At 44.3% G+C, this 17,951-nt stretch overlaps 1 protein-coding gene across 1 annotated transcript in view; it reads right to left on the reverse strand.

The window, feature by feature from the left end:
* Window positions 1-632: 632 nt before the first annotated feature.
* Window positions 633-17,951, reverse strand: part of LOC310771285 (transient receptor potential cation channel subfamily M member 7-like) — a gene marked incomplete at both ends in the record, with an annotated part of 72,090 nt that continues 54,771 nt past the window's right edge. The window contains 5 exons of the mRNA XM_083663934.1: window positions 633-937; window positions 1,263-1,383; window positions 7,117-7,368; window positions 7,725-7,853; window positions 12,801-12,944. Coding sequence (XP_083520060.1) covers window positions 633-937; window positions 1,263-1,383; window positions 7,117-7,368; window positions 7,725-7,853; window positions 12,801-12,944 — 951 coding nt within the window. The remainder of the gene's footprint in view (window positions 938-1,262; window positions 1,384-7,116; window positions 7,369-7,724; window positions 7,854-12,800; window positions 12,945-17,951) is intronic.

The following is a 17,951-nucleotide window of genomic DNA, read 5'->3' on the forward strand; positions in this document are numbered from 1 at the left end:
ACAAAAATATACAATGTTTTATTCAACAGTTAAAATACAAAAATAAATCTATCGCAGCCAATTATAACTTCACATGGGCACTTGCAGTTTCAAACATCTAGGTTAGCTTTCCTGGTCAATTTAGGCCCTCTGAGGACGTGCGTCATGAACAGATCTAACACAGCACAGCACACAGATTCCCAGCAACAGGAATTAACATTGCACACTCCACTGCAAAGACAGACATTTCGTCTGAATACCACTGCACACCAATATATTACGGCAGACACACTGCATAAGAATATTATTTCACCCTGTTATATTATGGCAGGCAACTGCAAAAGACCACTTCAAACAGCACAGCAAACGAGACACAACGTTAACAGGGGGGGCGATCTTAGGACGGGCAATCCCATAGATGTTGAGTTACAGTGTCACGTGACCTACAACGAGCGCGAACTACATTAGTAGCGTTAAGCATAAGGAGAAAATAAAACGAACAACAAAAAGAGAAAAGGATTTAAAATGTCCGTCCCAACTCACATCAGACGTTCACCCTGTTCCTTCAGTGAGTTGGGATAATATAGATGGTAAGAGTACTTATCAGAGCATAGCGGGCAGGCTGGGTATAGCCCCCATCAATGGATCCCGGCTCAGCGGGCTGGAGTGACGGCGGGCAGACGAGCAGGCCCGGGCGCGATGGCGGCGGGGGTCGAGGCGAAGAACGTCCACACGGCCACCGGTAACAGGCGGCGGAGAACAACCAGCAGGCAGCGGGCAGACGAGCAGGCCCGGGCGCGATGGCGGCGGGGATCGAGGCGGAGGACGTCCACACAGCCACCGGTAACAGGCGGGCGGAGAACAGCAAACAGGCAGCGGGCAGAGGAGGTCGGCCAGCAGGCAGAGATCCGGCACTCTGGCGGGGGACCGTCGGTAACACCAGCGTAGATCAGAATCACTTTAAAAACACAGAGCAGGAACACTCAGCAACAAGTTGCGCCCATGACACGCCACACACTCACTGAAGAATAGGTCAGACCGTCCCTTTGTAGCGGGATTAGCGAGCGTTGTGTGCGGGTTTCGTCCCGATGCGGCCAGCTCCTCCAGTCTGCTCTCTCCGTCGTCTCCCTCTTCCTGGGTGTTGTCTTCCCCCGTGGATGGTCGGCGTCCTCCTTATAAGGGCAAGCTGATCACTCGCTTCCCGGGGCAGAGGGCGGATCACCTGAGAATCAAGTCAGCGAGAGAATACAGTGCCCCCCTGGACAATAATATACACCACACACCAAAAAATGTTTCTGGCTGCAGGAGCCCAATCTCAAAGTCATATGCCACAGTTCCACTCGCGACAACCAGTGACGCGAGAACCACCTGCATGTCGAAGAGCTGCTTGTTCAGTGTGTGGCTCTTGTGGCAGAGCAACACGCTCAGAGTGAGAACGGGTTGGGCAGAGGAGCATCAACATGAAAATGTAGCGTCCGATAAACCCAGGTGACGTTCATGTTCCCATCAAACTTAATGGCCACCTGTAGATGTTGGAACACACACAAAGGACAGGAAGAGATATGAGATCATTTTAATGGTCAGAAAAATGTTGCACTTGGCATAGCCTATAGCAGCAAAATGAAATGTTTAGTTTAGATATGTAATTATTCACAGTGTGTGTGTGTATATATGTATGTATTTATTTATTCATATTTATTTACATGCGAGCCCAGCAGTTATTATACTCATAGTACAGCCATAGGATGACCAACCACCAGTCACGCCACATGCAGACTGGAGGAAAGTGATTAACTAGCTATACCATGGGAAGCTGCTTGGTTGGTTATAAACTCACTTCATGTAACTGAAGCTCATCTTCAGTTTTAGAGGTAGCCTACATACAGACCAGTAGCGTAGCTACATCTAATCTAATGACTCCCCCATGTGAATTATTAAATAACATTAGTGGAGAAGTAATGTTGGCACATTCACCTTACTATGAATTGACACTCAACTAGCATAAGTAGTATAATTTATAGCACTATGCTTGACGCTGCTTTATATTGCAAACATTACCGTTAGGTTGCTCTAGATGATCAAAATTTGTTTGCAAGTAGCAGCAAGCAACATGCTACTCACCATTTCTCTCATCTCGTCCATTTCGTCATTAGCGTTAATCCACATCACAGCCACTTCTTGCCGTTTATGTCTGGCATGGTTTAATTTCTCCAGTTATTCCGTTGACAGCCTGTGGTTGTAGATATTTACGTCCTATATTACTCACTCACTAACGTAACGTTAGCATTAGCCATACAGAGGGTAACGTTACCATGGTAACCATAGCAAACAATCCGCCTCGCGTCTTCCTTCCTAATGGGAAAATTCACCTTGTTTTTAACTTTTCCGCGGTATGAACACCATGCACCGATAAATAATGCTGTTTCTTCTTTAAATATGAACAAAAACGCACATTAGGCTACATGCCTGACTGCGGTGGTTTAAGGCGACAGACCAGAAGTGGGTCTGTTTACTTCCGCGGTCAACTCCATGGGTCAACTGGGGCAGCCTGAAAGTAGCCAATGAGTGACATCCTCCCAATTGAAGACCCGCCTTGACGAGCGGCCTGACAGATTGCATTTTCATTTTCATTTTGTCACAGATAACGCACGAAGTGAACCTGCAATACACGGGAGGCGCTGTTTTGCTGTTTTCCATTTGAATAGAGTACATTGCAAAGCATGTTCAGTCTTTGATAATGTAATGTCGAATGTCAAACATGTAGGGCTCTATTCTCCCACAGGCCATCGGCGCTATTACGGGCCTTAACCGCAAAAAAACGTGCCTTGCGCCTGTTTCGGCAAGATAGCAATAGGCTTTAGGCTGCCAAATGCGCTTTAGGCCGAATGGGCGTGGCGCAGTCCCAAAGTGGGCGTGTCGGCGCTAAATACCAGCCTAGTGATATCTTGGGACCTGGCGTACATTTAGCGCTTTGCGCTTTTGAAAAGCAGGCCTATTCTGTGCCTTCACTGCCTCTTATCTGTCACCCTTCTCTCTCTCTCTCTCTGAGTTCCCAGCATGCATTGTGTTTCTCCATTTCGCTACTAAATAGCAACCAAATGAGCCAAAATAGATATAAAAGGTAGTTCTAAATTAATGTGTAATGGTAACACAGCCTGCCATTGTCAACATTTCAATATTGGACCAAATAAAACATCGAAATGAAAACACCACCCTATGTGAAACATATATGTCCTCCTGGGCCTATATATACCCCTTGTCGAGTTAACGTGATTTAGAGAAGTAACAGCGGAACGCGCTTCGGAACGCGCTTCTAATGGCATCTGCTATACTGTGATGTCCCTCCAATAACTTGGCCCTATTTCACATTTAGTTTTACAATAAAAACACATTTATGCAATGACTTGACATAATGTAGGCTATATTTATGTGCATCATCCTTCCTGCAGCAGGCGAGAGAAAATGATATCTTTCTGGACAAACTTTCACCAATCTAATAGGCTATATTTTTCTAGCTGATGCATAGAACATTATTTTCACTTTGATATTGCTATAGTGTAGCGTATTTACATTCTTGCAGTATTTAAACTGCAGTTAGATTGGTTTGAGAAGCATCATAATATGGAATAATAGCCGATATATGGAGACAGACGGGATGAAGGGAGGTGGGGGGGGGGGGGATCAGAGGCTTGGGTTTCATCTGGTTTTGCGGGACCAGTGGAATTGGAGCTAAAAAGGCAAGCGTGCCATTCGTTTATTGCACTTATCCAATGAGCATGACAGTGCATAATTTTACGCCTAAAAGGCGTGGTTGTAATGCTTTGGGCTGCATCTAGCGCCAGCACGACGATATCAAGTGCGCCTGTCCACGCCCACTGCTTTGATCTGCGCCTGCCGCTCGGCCTAGAAACTGCGCCGATGCAACGATAGGGCCCGTAATGTCAAATACAAATGCATTTTCATTTGAATTGTGACTTACATAATGCTTGCAGGGATGGAAAATTAGGCTGGATTTTTTGGATTGCATTTACATTTCCACATTTAAATTACAAGTTTGATATAGTCCATTGAAAAGCAGTATGACTAAATTCAAATGAAATGTCAAATACCATTTAAATTATCATTTGACATTTTCTACAAAAATGCATTATAATTTGAATTGTGACTTAATTAATGCTTGCAGAGATGGAAAATTAGGCTGCATTTTTGGGATTGCATTTTCATTACCAAATTTAAATTACCATTTGAATATAGTCCATTGTAGAGCGGGCTATGGACTTTGAAAATTAAATGTCAAACAGCTTGTCATTTTAATTCTTATATAGTCATAGAAAGCCCTTCCAAGTATATGAAAATGAAAATGAAAATTGGATTATTCCATTTTCATTTTCATTTTTACTGAAATAACACACACATGTGTTGAAAATGATAATGTCATTGAGGAAGTACATTACCATTTTCAAGTTTAAATTATCATTTGAATTGAGTCAGCTATGGGCAGTCTTTGATAATGTAATGTCGAATGTCAAACATGTAATGTCAAATACAAATGCATTTTCATTTGAATTGTGACTTACATAATGCTTGCAGGGATGGAAAATTAGGCTGGATTTTTTGGATTGCATTTACATTTCCACATTTAAATTACAAGTTTGATATAGTCCATTGAAAAGCAGTATGACTAAATTAAAATGAAATGTCAAATACCATTTAAATGATCATTTGACATTTTCTACAAAAATGCATTATAATTTGAATTGTGACTTAATTAATGCTTGCAGAGATGGAAAATTAGGCTGCATTTTTGGGATTGCATTTTCATTACCAAATTTAAATTACCATTTGAATATAGTCCATTGTAGAGCGGGCTATGGACTTTGAAAATTAAATGTCAAACAGCTTGTCATTTTAATTCTTATATAGTCATAGAAAGCCCTTCCAAGTATATGAAAATGAAAATGAAAATTGGATTATTCCATTTTCATTTTCATTTTTACTGAAATAACACACACATGTGTTGAAAATGATAATGTTATTGAGGAATTACATTACCATTTTCAAGTTTACATTATCATTTTCAAGTTTACATTATCATTTGAATAAAGTCAGCTATGGGCTTCCATACTACTACTCATATTTTGAATTCGTTCCACTGTGTAAACATGGATCCAAAGCCCCTTCAGGACAAGGGGGGTGGAAAATAAACAACTTTCTCACTATTGAGAGATTGACACTTCATCGTGACTTTGCCGTGTGAAAAAAGTCACACTCCGCTCAACTTTCTTGCGCGGCGATCACTCGATGCCGTGTGTCACACGCCTGCATGTACAGTAGGTCTGTCACAAACTCCCACTGAAAGTGACTTACTTTCTGTTGCTTTGTCATTTGCAATGTGAAGGCAATGTCTCAGCAGAAGCAATTCTATTAAACACCTATTAACTCATTGAGTGCCAGCCACTTTTGGAGAACGGACGCTCCCAGTGCCAGAGTTTCAGAGCGTTTTCAGTGATTTCTCGAGGCCCACAGAATATTGTGTGATATTACTATGTAAACACCGAACACGCAAAAAGAACAAGGAGACTCTATTGTATCATCAGCAAAAAAAAGTTTATTGATACCATTTTCTGTTCTTTAGTTATCAGCCGGAGAAGATAGGTCAAAAACAGCAAAAACAGGCATTTCCATCTAGAAGCTGAGATATTCAGCCTTTTGTGAAATGAAGCATTTCAAGCACATTCACTCAGTGTTTCCCATACATAAAGGAATTTGTGGCGGGCCGCCACAATAATATTTGGACCGCCACAATAAGATGTTGACCAAAAAAAAAAAAATTTTTTTTTTTTTTTTTACAGTGCACCTGAACGCAAATAAGTGTCCAATAAATGTTCATGTCATTCTGGCCAATACTTCTGTTATAGCATTTCAGTCTGGAATATGGAATATCTTTCAATAATCTATGATTTAGCTGCTAAATTGTCAAATACCGCCATCTGCTCGCTACCCAGGCACTTATGTATGTACTTAACCCAACTAACTTAACCTAACTAACTATCTGGTGTGCACAACACTGTCAGCCTAATCTCCGGCTGACACCCCAAAAACCTACAATCCGCTACAGAAAAATGTATATTGTTTGTTTATTAACTGGCCCCTCGCCTTCTATCATTTCACGAAAGTGGCAAAGCAAGTTGAGTATCCCTGACCTATAGGGAGAAATTTAGTTTGTCATTGTAAACCCACAGCACAGTAATGATGACATGTTCTTCATAGATCTAGCCTTTTAATTTTGCTCTTAAGCTTTCTCAAAGTACACCAAATTCATGCATTTTACTTTAAAATGTTTAAAAAAAACACTGCTCTAGCTAATATTTTCTGATGTAGTGACGTGGTGTAGTTGTGTGCTGCCCTGCGTGCCCCACCCCCCTCTCCCCCCCTCAGCTGCAAACTCCTCCCCACACTAGTAACACACAGCCTCACGCACCCAGCGTCTATTTTCGGAGTGCTTTTTGTGCGCCGCCTCCCAGGCAGCGCGACAGGAAAAGCCACACAGGACTGCAGGGAAAGGTTTGGCTTTTCAGTGTCGGCTGCTGCTTTTCTAGCGTCTAATCATGTGGAGAAACTATGCTGACAGACAGACAGATGCAGAGGGGCTCAGTTGTGGGAGCGGATTGACTGCTGTTCGCAGGCACCGTCAGCATGCAGCCAGAGCAATCTACATGGCTCTGGGCTGCAGCATGAGCGGTTTCTCTTTGATCACGGGGCTTTTTCAGGCTGTTTTCCAGACCTTTCTCTAATCTGGAGAGCACTGTCGCCACCTGATGAGTCCGTAAAATAGGTTATACAGCTTCAATAGCTACAATATTTGTACAGGACATACATAAGGCTTTGATCCACGTCCCACCGTCAAAAAAGGCAATTGACGACAGCTATCGTCTTTGGCACTCTACGTTAGTATTCGAATTGACGACAGCTGTCGTCATTGGCACTCAATGAGTTAAATAACCAAGGCATTTTCAAGATTTCTCTTACACATGAAACTCAATATTCTCCATACAGTCTCATTAACTTCACCAAAAAAACAATGTTAATTGTGCTTGGTGATTAAAACGGTTATTATACCCATTATAAAGAACTCACCATTTTAGCAATCATCATGACATATGGTCCTGCTTGCTGGATGACAGCCAGGATATCTAGGAGTCGCACGTACCAGAAGATGATATTGAGACAGTAAACTGTCCTCCCCGGGACGAAGGCATCCCCTCCACCCAACCTCAGGCCAAAGCCCACAAAGAAGGTCACAATGGCAAAAAAGTCAGACACATTGAAATAGTCATCAAACCACACTTTTATCTTTTGACTTATCTTGCCTGCTTCAGACATAAACATCTGTGTGGGGGGGGGGGGGGGGACAAAAACATGAGAAGAACAAAGTATAAGGAGATTAGTCAGTGCACAGGAGATGTACTGGATCTTTTAGGTTAGGTATTTCCACAAATTATAAAAGCTGGGGGGAAATAAGAAACCCAAAAGGGCCTATGAAATTGTTTCACCTCATAATCTCTTCAGAGACCCAAAAGTGGGTTGCAGCAAGATTAAAACTATAAATTCTACTTAAAGAAATTGTGCTGTAACACTATTGTCTATTTTGTTGCCATATCCTCAAACCCACAGCAATGTTAGAGTCTAGTTGGAGAGCTTAAAACAGGGCATACGGTCATCCCTCTCCCCACTGCTTTACATACCTCTCTGATTTTCTCAATGGCAGAGGTGAAGATGTAGAGGATGACCACCCACTCTTGAGGAGACGGAAAAACGGGCATTTTCACCAGGACAACGTAGGAGTAGAACATCAAGAAGCCCAGGTAGAAGAGCTGACCGAGGGAGACACAACCAGAAGACTCATACACAAGTTCCCCATGCCTTCATACTAGGGGTGTCACGGTACACAAAAGTCACGGTACGGTACGTACCTCGGTTTTGGGGTCACGGTTCGGTACGAAAACGGGGGAAAAAAAGGAACAAATCCCAAATTCAGTTTTTTTTCCTTTGAATTTGTCTGAATTCTGCTTTTTACGCTATTTTTACCATCAGAAATAGTGTCTAATAAGTGGGAATGAATAAATGTCCACTATTTAATAAGATCTAGGCAATCCACACAAAAAGGTTTTACTCTAGAGCAGTGATTTTCAAAGTGTGGGGTGCGCCTCCCTCTCAGATGTCTGTATTCCAGCTGTTTGACAGGGCAAAGGCATTTCCCCCCACTTTAAATCTTTATTGTACACAAGTTTGTAAACAGAGCGCATGTGTGGAGTAGCCTAATACTCCCACCAACCCCTCCCCCTGTTGTATTTGTTTTATGTAGCATTTGCTATTGATGTGTTTGATGTAAGCACTAATTTGGAATCCTATCTAAAAGCGGCTACTAGGCGGCAGTATTTCTTTAGTCAAGGTCAAAATACCTACAAGTTCAGTAGAAGAAGAATAAAACGGCAGAAGAAGAATAACTTCTAAACCCTGTTGAAAGATACCCCCACTGTCTGACAGACAACGGGGTGGGTTTCACTTTCCCAGTAAGTACGGGAAAGAACCCTGTCAGCACCTTAACGTTATTGGATGCAAGTTTTGTTTAGCATAATATGATTATGTTCGGTCATCTAATGGATTATTGGAACATGACAAGGAGTCATCCCCTCTTCCTCACCGCATCTTGCTTGTCCCACGCAATGTAAGTTGCTTGTTTACAAGATAACAGCTTTGTCAGTGTTATGTAACGTTTCGCCGCAACGCGGAACTATAAAGGACTTTGTCGCGGCTACGTAACGTTACATTGGCAAGCTTACCTCGTTGGCTTGATGTTGACAGAATTTGCAAAACAGCTTATTGCCACAAAACGTTCCATTCTGTGAACGCGGATTTCTATGGCCCTTGTGTTGTTTTGGTGTGTCTTCTTCTGTGGCGTTTAATTCAATTCAATTCAATGGCGTTCAAACAGCGTTTAGGTGCTTCTGGATTCGGCGTATTCGTCGTGGAGCTCCATGTATTGTACCGTGATGCCCGTACCGTGAACTCACGGGACGAATACATATACCGCGACACCCCTACTTCATACACAGTCAATATAAACAATATAAACAGTCATAAGTTGAAGCTGATCACAAAAGGTGCACTTGCAGATATTTTCTAGCAGATGCCCATATTGTGGATTTGTTTGTTTTCAGATTTCTACAAAGACCGTGTGTAATGTTGGCGAAGAGACTGAATTGTTCTTGAAACAGTCCCAGAGAGGGGTGTCCCCTCTCATATCCCAACATATTTTTAGAGGAGGTCAACCAAGACACTCCTCAGGGACAGAGCCTCATCATGGCACTTTGAGTTAGGAGAAAATAGCAGTCAGCAGGCCTCTGAACCCTCTCAGCTGGGGGTTAGCTGTGTGGGAGAGGGATCTCGTCTGCTCCGTCTCAACTCTCAAGTGAAATTCACAGTTCCTGGCTAAATCCTTCATCAGAAAGGGGGAAACCAACCAACCAACCCAAAACTGGTGCTCATGTTTGAACTGAGCATAGTTCAAATCATTGGGAAATGGGCAAAGTTCACGAATGACCTTTCCTTCATGACAGTTGACAGCCTTGCATATATTTGTGTAGTGTGGGCAAACTGGCCAATTTACAGGGGGGGGGGGGGGGGGGGGATTGTGGAAAGAAGTAAAACGTGTAATAAACTAGTTTTTGTGCAAGTTCTAATGCAAACGACAAATTTCATTTAACCACCCATGAAATAGTTTAACACATTGAGTGCCAGCCATTTTTTCATCCTGTAGGTAAGTTGTGCCAGTTTTTTTTTGAGGATTCTGGCTCATTTTACAAGAGCCGAGGATTATTTTCTGTTAAGAATTCATGAACACCAATCATCTAAAAATAACTAATAGAATGTGTGCTTTCTCTGTCTAAAAGAGTTAGTTTGCAGAGTTAGTAGTTATGTAGATATTAGCCGTTGAGTACAGCATGGTTTCAGAGATTTTCAGAGAGTTTGGAGATAAATGGATTTTTAGAACCACCTCACGTGCCTGTGATTATGGGTGCCCTTGTCTCCCACTCTTGCCCTTGTCTCTCTCTCTCTCTCTCTCTCTCTCTCTCTCTCTCTCTCTCTCTCTCTCTCTCTCTCTCTCTCTCTCTCTCTCTCTCTCTCTCTCTCTCTAGAGAGAGAGAGAGAGAGAGAGAGAGAGAGAGAGAGAGAGGAGAGAGAGAGAGGGAGAGAGCGAGAGGGAGAGTTGCTTCAACTCCTCCCTCCGTGGGCGTTCTTCTTGGCTGCAGCGGCCGTCACAAGCTTGTCACCAGTCTGACAGTGCTTTGCTGCTGTCCTGTGCCTGTGGCTGCGCGGCCGCTGTTTGAGGAAGTCGGGATGGACTCGCTCGCTTCTTGGAGTTTTGGTTGAGAGAAGCTTTTGCGATTCTGGTCATATTTATGCTGCGTGTTTCAAAGTGTGTTCCACCTGTAATCTATTATGTAAATTTGCAATCCCGCATCGCCAGCAATCAGCGCGAAAACGAAAGCGTTTTCCCCCATCCATTTTCATGAGAATGGCTGGGGTGAGAATGGCGTGACAAGTTAAAAAAATGCTTGCCTTCCTCTAGTCAGGAGAGCACTGTCGCCACTTAGTGGTCGGTAAAATAGATTATACACATTCTCTTGCTCCAATAGTGATCTCGAAGATGTAAAAGTTGTTGATTGATGTCCCACCGTCAAAAAAAAAAAATGTTTATGTAAGACGAGATATCTCGGCTCTGGCACTCAAGCGTTGGATTATGTAAGACGAGATATCTCGGCTATGGCACTTAACGTGTTAAGCTAGAATCATTGTGGTACAACCGATAATTATGTTTAGATCTGTTTCCATAGAAAAACAAGTGCAAACAACATAAGTTATTTTTCTCACAAATAAATAACTTTTTTTAAGCATAAATGATACGCGTTTAGACGGTGTCTTTATAACTTAGGGGGAATCCTCTGGGAACCACAATGCCTTAAACAGCATCTGCATTCACCAGACTTGACCAAGGGCTCCATTCCATTCAGAGCACGGGGTCAGCCATACTGCCTCATGTGGGAAAGTCTGAAAATGGTCACATGGTCCATCTACGTCCATGTAGGCAGGTCAGGCACTTACAAATATGCATGTAGGCACGTACGCACGCACACGCACACAGACACACACACGCACACACACACACACACACGTCCTGTTTCTTGATAGAACGTTGAGGAGGTTGACCTTTGTCAGAATTACTGAACCTTGACATGCAAGGTGTGAAGTGCTGGAAAATCAACATTCCCATGTTAGAGGTAAGTCGTGGTTGTGTTCTGCCTGGAGCAAAAGCACATCTGTGCCGAGATCAGGATGGAGGCAGGTGCAGCAGATAGATAAGCTCCAACATAACTACATTATGTAGACCAGGTGGCAGTTTCAGTGATGCTATCAGCATGCCTCAGTCCTGAGCAGCCTCAGAAACAACACTGCCCTTGCCAACAGGACTCAATGACCATGCGAGAGCTCCTGAGAATCAGCCTCAGGCCTACACGCATGTATATGAATGAGAGTGAGTGAAAGATGAGTTCATACATGACTATGTGTGTGTGTGTGTATGTGTGTGCACGCACACGAGTGTAAAAGTGAGTACTTATTTAACAATAAATAAATAAAACTACCTCTGTAGAATAATATTAATGTATAGAGTTGTTCCCAGACAATAATGACAGTTTGAGTCTCCCAGCGGCAAAACAAGCAGTTTTAGCGAACGTGGAATGACGGTGCACAAATGCCCTACTGCGTTACACTGGTAGTTGTTTGACGATATTGCTCAAGCTGTAAACAAGGCTGTCTTGGTGAGGACTCAACCAATTTAAAAAAAATATGTCATGATGAGTCCCTTAGACACTGATACACTCACTGAAATCATCTCTCCAAGGCTGCACGTTTGCATCTGGGAGACTGTTGCCAACTCTGGTTGATGATGGACAGTATTTACCATGTTTTTCAAAGCACTGTAATCATGGTAATCACGGTACCACGGTTTTAATGATAATGAAAATTTGAAACGGTACTGTTATCGTAAGGAATTTTATCACGGTTATCATTAAGACCGGTTATCGTTACATCCCTACTTCAAACGACCAAATTCTTTAGACCGAATAAATCCCCCCTATCTGAAGAATATAAGGGTGGAATTCCCCCCTATTTTGCAAAGTGAATTTGGGGCCCTGGAGAGTGAGTAGCATGTAGTATGCATGTAGCATGTAGCATGTAGCATGTAGTATTGTGTGTCTTCACTGCCAGTCAAAAGTTTGGACAAACCAAGAAACTCATCCCACACAATACAAGCATATAAGCACCTTATGCGACTCGTAGCATGACGTAATACTCATTGTCGATAATATGTTGTTTTTTACTCTGAAATGTGTGTGTGTGGGGGGGGGGGGTTGTTTGGCCAAACCTGATTGAATGTACTATGTATTTCATTCTCTTAAAGCCAGTTTGATCTAAAGGCCTATGCTTAAATGCTTGACATTTGTTTTTTAGACAAATATAAATAGTGATGGTAGTGTATGATGTTTGTACTGGATGTATTGGACACACTGGAGGTTCTATATCTTCCAGGAGGCGCTGGAGGAAACCACTGGGGGAAAAAGATGTCTGTGCTGCTCTGTTGCCATTGTGACTCTGATACAGATAAGCAACTACAAACTTGATGAATGGATGGATCGATGTGTGCATTCGTATGGATGCCAATGAGTGAGTGTTCTCTCCTGTCATCTTCTGCATACCGTGTTGGACCAGAACTTGACAATGGGAGCATGGTAAAAGGCATACATCTTCCTGGTTAAGGGCAGCTTCCTGGAGCGAACGTGTGTCTCCGTCTCGTTCTTCACCTCCACATGGTCGTGGCCTCTGGCCTCTTTGAACACATCCTGCACAGAGGTTTAAAATATTTCAAATTAAACACCACCAGGCAACAATGCAAAAGAGACAAAAGAGAAGCCCCCTTTAGACAGCCTGTTTGTTCCGCCTTTCGTTCCGGCAGTGGAGGTTCTAACAGAGCAGTGGAGGTAGTAACAGAGCAGTGGAGGTAGTAACAGAGCAGTGGAGGTAGTCACAGAGCAGTGGAGGTTCTAACAGAGCAGTGGAGGTAGTAACAGAGCAGTGGAGGTAGTAACAGAGCAGTGGAGGTAGTAACAGAGCAGTGGAGGTAGTCACAGAGCAGTGGAGATAGTCACAGAGCAGTGGAGGTAGTAACAGAGCAGTGGAGATAGTCACAGAGCAGTGGAGGTAGTAACAGAGCAGTGGAGATAGTCACAGAGCAGTGGAGGTAGTAACAGAGCAGTGGAGGTTCTAACAGAGCAGTGGAGGTAGTAACAGAGCAGTGGAGGTTCTAACAGAGCAGTGGAGGTAGTAACAGAGCAGTGGAGGTAGTAACAGAGCAGTGGAGGTAGTCACAGAGCAGTGGAGGTAGTAACAGAGCAGTGGAGGTAGTCACAGTGCAGTGGAGGTAGTAACAGAGCAGTGGAGGTAGTCACAGAGCAGTGGAGGTAGTAACAGAGCAGTGGAGGTTCTAACAGAGCAGTGGAGGTAGTAACAGAGCAGTGGAGGTAGTCACAGTGCAGTGGAGGTAGTAACAGAGCAGTGGAGGTAGTCACAGAGCAGTGGAGGTAGTCACAGTGCAGTGGAGGTAGTCACAGAGCAGTGGATGTTCTAACAGAGCAGTGGAGGTAGTAACAGAGCAGTGGAGGTAGTCACAGTGCAGTGGAGGTAGTAACAGAGCAGTGGAGGTAGTCACAGTGCAGTGGAGGTAGTCACAGAGCAGTGGAGGTAGTCACAGAGCAGTGGAGGTAGTAACAGAGCAGTGGAGGTAGTCACAGTGCAGTGGAGGTAGTAACAGAGCAGTGGAGGTAGTCACAGTGCAGTGGAGGTAGTAACAGAGCAGTGGAGGTAGTAACAGAGCAGTGGAGGTAGTCACAGTGCAGTGGAGGTAGTCACAGAGCAGTGGAGGCTCTAACAGAGCAGTGGAGGTATAGTCACAGAGCAGTGGAGGTAGTAACAGAGCAGTGGAGGTTCTAACAGAGCAGTGGAGGTAGTAACAGAGCAGTGGAGGTAGTCACAGAGCAGTGGAGGTAGTAACAGAGCAGTGGAGGTAGTCACAGAGCAGTGGAGGTAGTCACAGAGCAGTGGAGGTAGTAACAGAGCAGTGGAGGTAGTCACAGAGCAGTGGAGGTAGTCACAGAGCAGTGGAGGTAGTCACAGAGCAGTGGAGGTAGTAACAGAGCAGTGGAGGTAGTAACAGAGCAATGGCGGTAGTAACAGAGCAGTGGAGGTAGTAACAGAGCAGTGGAGGTAGTAACAGAGCAGTGGAGGTAGTAACAGAGCAGTGGAGGTAGTAACAGAGCAGTGGAGGTAGTCACAGAGCAGTGGAGGTAGTAACAGAGCAGTGGAGGTAGTCACAGAGCAGTGGAGGTTCTAACAGAGCAGTGGAGGTAGTCACAGAGCAGTGGAGGTAGTCACAGAGCAGTGGAGGTTCTAACAGAGCAGTGGAGGTAGTCACAGAGCAGTGGAGGTTCTAACAGAGCAGTGGAGGTAGTCACAGAGCAGTGGAGGTAGTCACAGAGCAGTGGAGGTTCTAACAGAGCAGTGGAGGTAGTAACAGAGCAGTGGAGGTTCTCCATTCATAGCCTGCACTGGACCATAAACCCACCGTAACTTAACATGAAACTGTGCTAGTAAGTAGTAGTAGAAGTGAGGTAGTAACGTTAGCGCTTAGCTAACTCAACAACATCTCTTTCTTAGTTTTGGAAATATTTTAGTCTCATACATATTTTGGGGGTTTCCCACTTTACCAAATGTGGTAAAGTGGCAGGGGTGTTTAATTGTCGCTTCTTTGTTGAAATGTTATCTTAATAATTTTGAGTGGATCAATTTATTTGTAAATATCTAATAACCTTTATTAATAGTTTAATTGAATATTGCTATGAGATAATTGATTAGCAAACCAAATACTAAATGATGTCACAGTAGGAGCCAGCTTCTATGTAATTGTGGAGGCTGCAGCTCCTTGGGAGAGTTGCCAAGAGCTCTGGTATCTGTATCGGCAGATATCCAAATTCAGATATCGGAATCGGATCGGAACTGAAAAAAAGTGGATCGGTGCATCTCTAAGTGTTAACGAGCGTTACAGCAAGTTCATATTCTCCACTTGTAGCGTGTGATTCGGGGGCTGTATAGAGAGCCGCCGGATCAGGTGTGCTGAAGTACAGCACAATATGCACAGGAGGAGACCCGTTCAATGTGCAGATGAAATTGATTTGATACTGTCGTCATCCACCGCCCATCCATCAGGCATTCCTGCACTCCTCCAGTTTCCCCTGACATAATATGCAGGTGTTTGTTTTTCTTTCTTGGAAATTTAAGAGAAGTTCAGTCATCAAGCCTCGTTTCCCTACATTGAGTGATGAGCATCATTATCATCATCATCATCATCATCATCAGTATATAAATGGGAGCTAGGGCTCTGTCTGTCTGTTTCTCTGTCCCACTGTGATGTAATAAATCCCACTGTGACATAATCAGTGATGTCATAAATCCACTGTGACATCATCAGTGATGTCATAGATCCCACTGTGACATCATCAGTGATGTCATAAATCCCACTGTGACATCATCAGTGATGTCATAAATCCCACTGTGAAATTATCAGTGAGTGCGTTTACATGCACACCAATAAACTGTTTATTAGCGGATTTCTGAGTTACCTGATTATTCAAATGGTCATGTAAACAGCATAAACCGATAAACACACCTAGGTTTCTGGGCAATAATCGGTCTTCTCTCTGCATGTATCCAGCATAACCGGGTTTCTTTCGGGTTTATATATCTGCGCATGTACGACTTGCAGGAGAGAGAAGCACAGGAGCGCGTGAGAGGCAGGGAGAGACGCGCTGCACTCACTGGCCCCTCGGCTCTCCTCCCGGTTCTCTCACCGGCATGCCGGTCTCTCCCCCGGCCACAGCGCACCACAGCCGGCTTGGCAAGATGACGGTGAGCACGGAGCCCCTGGCTGAGCGGAGCGGGGAGCTCTGCTCTCTCTTCCCGCACAGAGCCGGTGTCCCTGTAACGGCACCGCTGCTGCACTGCACTATGTTGAAATGTGGATATTCTACAGGAGGGGACGAATATTTGTCTCGGATTGCAAATAGAATGACGTAGCCTACAGACAACAGAGTCGTTCAAAACACAACACACACAACGTTAAAATCCGTGACAAATTATGTCCGTTTTCTGACAGGTAGGCTACAGTATTTCAATTCAACACACGTTGTGGGTCATGAACATTTGACGTGCTTAAGTCACCTCACCTGCCTGCCTCTGTGCTGTGTGCTCGGTAAAGTTGGAAATATTATTGTGGCGGAATGAGGCGCACACCGGGGCAGATCCTTTGGCTTATCAAACTCTTTATTTAGCGAACGGACAGACACACATGAATGCAGGCACGCCAACACCTCGCTAGCTTCTCCTAGCCTAGCCTAGCTCTCCCCAGCACATCTGCTCTCTTCCAGCTTCACACAGCTCTCCCGACCATTCCCACTTCCTCCCCTAGTCTCCACCCACTGGCCCTATGCTCCCTTCACTTGCCACTCCAAAACCCCAAACCCCACATGCACAGAACAACATAACAGACAGATACAGTTATGGACATACACCCTACTAGCTATCCCATACTACTCCACCTTTCCCCACGCTACATTATTGACAGATGCACTTCCAAAGCGACGCCTATTCCAATTTTAGTAAAGTAGACGAGATACACAACCTAATTTTCACCTAAACCATCCTCTGCGCTGGACAAATAAATTAGGAAAATGTGATTTTGCATTTTGCAGCTATATTCTGTTGTTTTATTCCGGAATTAATGGTGCCTTTCTGGAGAGAAATCCGACTAATTGACTGAATCATGTAAACCCGGGTTTCTCCTATTGTCGGATTATTAAAGTGCATGTAAACGCAGAAATCAGATTATTGCCATAAACTGATTATTCTCAGTTATCAGTTTATTGTGTGCATGTAAACGCACTCAGTGATGTCTAAATCTGACATCATCAGTGATGCTGGTCTCACTGGCCACACAGCAGCCGAACTGAGGGCAAGGCCGGGCAGCGAATGTGAGCTGCAGGACGGGGTGAGCCCGGGTAGCGGGCAAGCCTAGGAATCAAACGCGTGTAGCGTACGAGATCCTTAGTTAGACAAACCCAACATGCTCATGCATTAAAACTGACAATGTGCAGGCATTACTGTCCAACTCAAATCTAGAATTGTAAAAATAGCCATGAAAGTGATAGGTAATGTAGCCCGGTGGACTTGCCGTATCTGGCCGGAAGTGTAATCTGAGTGCGGAGCTGTGATTGGGCAATAAGAGGCACCTGTTGGCGATCCGCGGCTGTCAGACTGGGCTTGGTCGCCTCCGCGAAGGGTTGGGATCCCGCACGTTGTGGTACACACTGCCCCGATGTCCTGATTGGACTCAGCTGCATTTAGCAGTTACAGCCAGCGGCCCAGCGGCGTATTGAGCAGCTTGCGAGGCTGCGACGGGCTGACGACAGCGTGTGCTGTGTTTGGGGAGAGCGGGCCCAGTGTCGGAGAGGCGTCTGGCCTTAATTCCTTCTGTGTGTGTGCCGGTGGACCACCTGTACAAGGTATATATCATGTGTTGCCTGTATTTTGGGGGGAGGGTGGTTTGCTGTGAACATACCTGGTGTTAATTGATGTCAATTTGTGTTTGTTTTATAGGGCTCTTTGAGCAGGTGCAACATACAGTGTGGCAATAGGGGGGGAAACAGAGGTGGGTTTAAATATGTTTTTGTTGGGTTGTCTTGTGGGGGAGAGTTATGCGTTATGTGTTAATGTGGGGAATTAATGATGTTTTCTCCCAT

This window comes from Poromitra crassiceps, assembly GCF_964638095.1.
Source record: "Poromitra crassiceps genome assembly, contig: HAP1_SCAFFOLD_498, whole genome shotgun sequence".
Lineage (NCBI taxonomy): Eukaryota > Metazoa > Chordata > Actinopteri > Beryciformes > Melamphaidae > Poromitra > Poromitra crassiceps.